Source organism: Pipistrellus hanaki (assembly GCF_964339955.1).
Source record: "Pipistrellus hanaki genome assembly, chromosome: 11".
In the NCBI taxonomy this organism is placed as follows: Eukaryota; Metazoa; Chordata; class Mammalia; order Chiroptera; family Vespertilionidae; genus Pipistrellus; species Pipistrellus hanaki.
This window is the reverse complement of record NC_140513.1, coordinates 198,616-203,501: the sequence shown is the minus strand read 5'-3', so window position 1 is coordinate 203,501 and position 4,886 is coordinate 198,616. Positions and strand designations below refer to the sequence as shown.

Genomic DNA, 4,886 nt, shown 5'->3' with positions numbered 1-4,886 from the left:
TGGGGGGTGTCCCGGGACGAGTCGGGGTGGGCACAGAGAAAGTTCCAGAGAGCGGGCACACACACCGCAGTGGACACACGACGCCCGGAGTTGTGCACACACCCGGTGAAACGGTTACCGGAGGCCCGGCCGGGCGGCGGCTGAGCGTCACCCAGCAGCCAGGGGTCACCGCTCCGTCCCCCCAGGCCCGGCCCAGGCTCCATCCCCGTGGGGGGCGGGCAGGAGGCAGCTGGCCATTGATTCTCTCTCATCATGGATGTTCCTCTCTCCCTCCTCCCCCTTCTTCTCTCTGAAACCAATTAAAACAATTAAAAAGGGTAACAATGAGTAAGGCCACAGGCTAATGAAGAGAAGATGGTGTAATGAAGGTGAATTCTAAAGGAGGGGACGGGGCCGCTGTCAGAGAGGGCGTGGGGCAGACACTCACCCCGATGCCCCTGCCCCCCCAGGGCTCCTGCCCTCACTGACCCTCCCTCCGCGGGGGCGGGGCCCACGTGACCTCTGACCGGGTCGCCATGGGAGGCGGTGGCGGGGGCCGGCCGCGTTGTCCTCAGCAGGCGGTCCGATAGGGCGCCCAGTCTGAGGGGGACACCGCTCAGGAAGGGGAGCAGGGGGTGGGCTGAGGGGGTGCCCGGACGCTGCCCCCACCAGCCTGTTCTTTGGGAGCCCCCTTTGCCTCCCGACTCAGTGCAGACCAGGAGTCCAGAGGCAGTGGGCGTGCAGAGGGGAGCAGGGCCCGGGGGGAGCAGGACCCGGGGGTAGCAGAGGGGGGTGCAGAGGTCGGGGTGAAGCAGGGTCCAGGGGAGCAGGGTCCAGGGGGGAGCAGGCCCTGGGGGGGTCCAGGGGGTGCAGGGACCTGGGGGAGAGCAGGGCTCGGTGCTACCTGGAAAATCCGGGAAGACGATGTTGGCCTCGGACAGGCCCTGGGCCTTGAGGAGACACAGGAACTTTCCCAGCGTCTCCGTCTGAATAGCCCACAGTCGGACTGGAGCCCAGGACACAGCACGACCTCAGCCCTAGGGTGGCCCGAGGGTGGACACCCGTCCCCTCCCCGCTGGGGTGGCCCCGGCCCAGCACCTGCCACTGCCCTTTACACCCCCCGCCCCCTACATCCTCTGTGCCCTACACCCCCGCCCCCTTCACCCGGGCCCCCTACAACCGCCACACACACCCCGCCCCCCCGGCCGCCCTACCAGCCCCACCGGCCGCTGAGGGGCTGGAGCACGGGAGGGCTCACACTCGCTGGGGCTCACACTCTCTGGGGGAGGGGTCACACTCTCTGGGGCTCACACTCTCTGGGGCTCACACTCGCTGGGGGAGTGGTCACACCCGCTGGGGGAGGGGTCACACTATCTGGGGGAGAGGTAACACCCGCTGGGGGAGGGGTCACAACCATTGGGGGTCACACTCGCTGGGGGTCACACTCGCTGGGGGGGTCACACTCGCTGGGGGTCACACTCGCTGGGGGTCACACCCACTGGGGGGGTCACACTCGCTGGGGGGGTCACACCCGCAGGGGGGGTCACAGGCACTGGGGGGGTCACACCGGCTGGGGGTCACACTCGCTGGGGGGGTCACACCTGCTGGGGGTAACACTCAAGGGGGCTCACACAGCAGGTGGACCCTCACGATGGCCCGGCGGGCCGACTGCCGGCGGGAGCTCATGAGGGCGAAGGTGCTGTAGTCCGTGTCCTGCACCCACACGTCCTCCGTGTCCGTCCCGAGCTCTGGGGGGCACAGCGGTCAGGGGGCCTCCGGCCAGCGCCCCGCCCCCGCCCCGCTCGCCGCTCACCCCCGCGGTTCTCCACGGAGAACGCGTCCGGCCGGGCCGTGGGAATCAGCACGTACGACCAGGTGACACAGCGCTGGCCCCTGGGGAGGCAGAGGGGAAGGTTCCGGAACCCGGCCTCCCAGGAGAATGGGGGGAGGGTGAGCAGGCCCGCAGGCCGGGGCTCGCTGCCCCCTAGGGCCCTGGCCACCTGTGCCCCTCAGGCCACCTGCCCCCTGAGCGGCCAGGCTGAGCTCTGCCTCCTGGCGGCCTCTGCCCCCCCTCCCCCGGCCGCCGAGCACGCCTGAGGGCTCAGATGGGGGTGCAGTGACCACAGAGCCTCTGGGGGGCCCGGGAGAAGTGGGCACATGACTCAGGAAGACCCATCAGCCCTGGCTGGTCTGGCTCAGTGGGTAGAGCATCAGCCTGCGGACTGAGGCGTCCTGCGTTTGATTCCAGCCAAGGGCACGTGTCCAGATTGCAGGCTCGATCTCCAGTGGGGAGTGTGCAGGAGGCAGCCGATCAATGATTCTATCTCATCATTGATTTTAAAAAATATATATATTTTATTAATTTTTTTACAGAGAGGAAGGGAGAGGGAGAGAGTTAGAAACATCGATGAGAGAGAACCATCGATCAGCTGCCTTTTGCACACCCCCTACTGGGGATGTACATACATCCAAGGTGTATGCCCTTGACCGGAATCGAACCCGGGACCCTGCAGTCTGCAGGCCGCCACTCTATCCATTGAACCGAACCGGTTTCGGCTCATCACTGATTATTAAAAAACTATGTTTTTATTAAGTTTAAAGAGAAAAGGAGAGGGTGAAAGAAGGAGCCCACAACCGTGGCAATGCCCTTGAGCGGACTGAACCCAGGACCTCTCAGTTCGCAGGATGACATTATATCCACTGAGCCAGACCAGCCAGGTCATCATTGACGTTTCTCTCTCCCTCTCCCTTTGACTTTGAAATCAATTTTTTTAAAAAAGACCAAGCGGTTCTCAAGGCCTCACTGGCCTGGGTGTGCCCTCCCCTGGGCCTGGGACCGGGACCCTGAGGGTGGGGCTCAGCCACCATCTTGTCCTAGGAGGTGAGGACCTGGCTGCATGGAGTGTAGGAGACAGAGCTGAGAGGGGAGGGGTCACACGGGAGGGGGCAGAGGGAAGGCGGGGGACAAGGCCCTGCTCACACCGTCTGGGCTGCTGGATCCAGCCGAGCCTGAAGCCCATAGCCCTCGGCTGACTCTGTTCTGGCGAATGCTCCCCCTCCCCTTTCGGTGTACCCCCCAGGGCAGGGTTAGGTCACCGCAGCCGGTGCTGCCCCGGCATCAGGAGGCCTGGGGGGACCTGAGCCGGGGCCTTGGCTTCGGGGCGCAGGCCGGGACCCCCACTCACCGGACCATGGCATAGGTCACCTCGAGCTGCTTCTTGTTATTTTGCGTGAACGTCGCTGTGAACGGGCTCAGCAGGCGCCGGTCCGCCTTGCTGTGGGTGCTGCCCGCCAGGCCCAGCACGAACCACTCCCCCTGGAACTAAGGGAGCCGGGCTGGGCCGGGCCCGAGGCCGAGCCCCCGCAGGCCGAGCCCCCGCAGGCGGAGCCCCCGCCGGCCGGGCCCCCGCAGGTCGGGCCCCCGGAGGCCGGGCCCAAAGGCCGAGGCCCCTGGAGCGAGGGCCCCTGGGGCTGGCAGAGCAGGGCCCTGGCCGGCCGCTGCCTCTCTGAGGGACGGGGTGTCCCCTAAACAGGGGCGGTGAGGGCTGCAGCCCGGGTGCCGGCTCCGGTGGGGCTCCTGGGGCTCCCTGGGGCCGGGGCAGGGGCGGGGTCTGAGAGCTGGTTCCCATCTCTGCAGGCCTGCCTCTCCCTGCCTCTCACCCGCTGCCCCCGCCCTCCCACCTTGTCCACCCGGAAGGCCTGCTTGGTCTGGACGGTGGTCGGCCCATTGGACGGCGGGGTCACTCCCGCCAGGGCGTCCAGCCGCGCGAGCAGCACCCACAGGGCCCACGGAGGTCCCATCCGGCCACCGGGAGACGGGGCCCGGGCGCTGCCCACTCAGTGCCTCCGACAGACCTGCCCCGCGGCCCCCAGGTGCCTCCCCCAGGCCAGGCAGCAGGGAGTGGGTGTAGGGCCGGGGGGCTGGGGCGGGCCCCCTCAGATCTGCCCACTGAAGATGGGGGGGCTGCTTGGGGAATGAGGGGGCAGGAAGGGGAGGTGTCTCCCAGGTCTCTGGTTCTCACCTTCTCATTGCTGACACTGTCCCCACCCCGCCCGGTCCCCCCGGCTCTGACCCCCTTCTGAGCGCCAGCCTGTGCCCGGGCAGAGGACGGAACGCACCGGGCCAGGGCCAGGCCTCCCAGTGCCAGTGGGCAGAGCCACCGTGTTCCTGCCACAGGGACCTGGTGTCCTGCCCGCCGCCCGCACCCCCCGCGCACAGCCCCACCCGGAGTGTGTGGCCAGGCCGGGGGGTGGCACAGGTGGCAGCAGGAGCTGTGAGCGGGTCACTGACAGGGACACACGTTCACTTTCCTAACCCGCGGGGAGGGGCCTGGGCGCCTCCCTGGGGCCCTGGTTACCAGCCGGCAGGGAGGCGGGGTCCCTGTGCCGGGCCCGCTGTCCCTGTCCTGACTCGCTGCGGACTGCACCCCCGTCTCTGTCCAGGCCAATGTGGATGAGGCCGCCTGGGAGGCGCCCCCGGAGGCTGAGGGGCTGGTGGCCCAGGGGGGACCCCAGGCCTTGTGGAGGAGGGGAAGAGTGGAAAAGGGGGTCCCCCGGGACTTGGGGGGACAGTCATGTGTTTGGGAACCTCTCTCCTCGCGGGTTGTCTCCGGGCAGACACCCCAGTTCGCCTCCGCGTCTGATTAGACCTCGGGAAGCACTTTTATTTTTTAATTTTTTTTTTTACAAAAAGTATATTTTATTGATTTTTTACAGAGAGAAAGGGAGAGGGATAGAGAGCTAGAAACGTCAATGAGAGAGAAACATCGACCAGCTGCCTCCTGCACACGCCCTACCAAGGATGTGCCTACAACCAATGTACATGCCCTTGACCGGAATCGAACCCGGGACCCTTCAGTCCGCAGACCGATGCTCTACCACTGAGCCAAACCAGCTTCTGTGGGAAG

General features: G+C 66.5%; 1 protein-coding gene across 1 annotated transcript; it reads right to left on the bottom strand.

Moving 5' to 3' along the window:
* Positions 1 to 550: 550 nt before the first annotated feature.
* Positions 551 to 3,780, bottom strand: LOC311630245 (epididymal-specific lipocalin-12-like; the record flags this gene model as incomplete). Its single annotated transcript, XM_084899116.1, has 6 exons — positions 551 to 579; positions 884 to 985; positions 1,611 to 1,727; positions 1,793 to 1,872; positions 3,165 to 3,301; positions 3,661 to 3,780. 6 exons carry the CDS (start codon positions 3,778 to 3,780, stop codon positions 551 to 553), a joined length of 585 nt encoding a protein of 194 aa, XP_084755242.1.
* Positions 3,781 to 4,886: the final 1,106 nt, after the last annotated feature.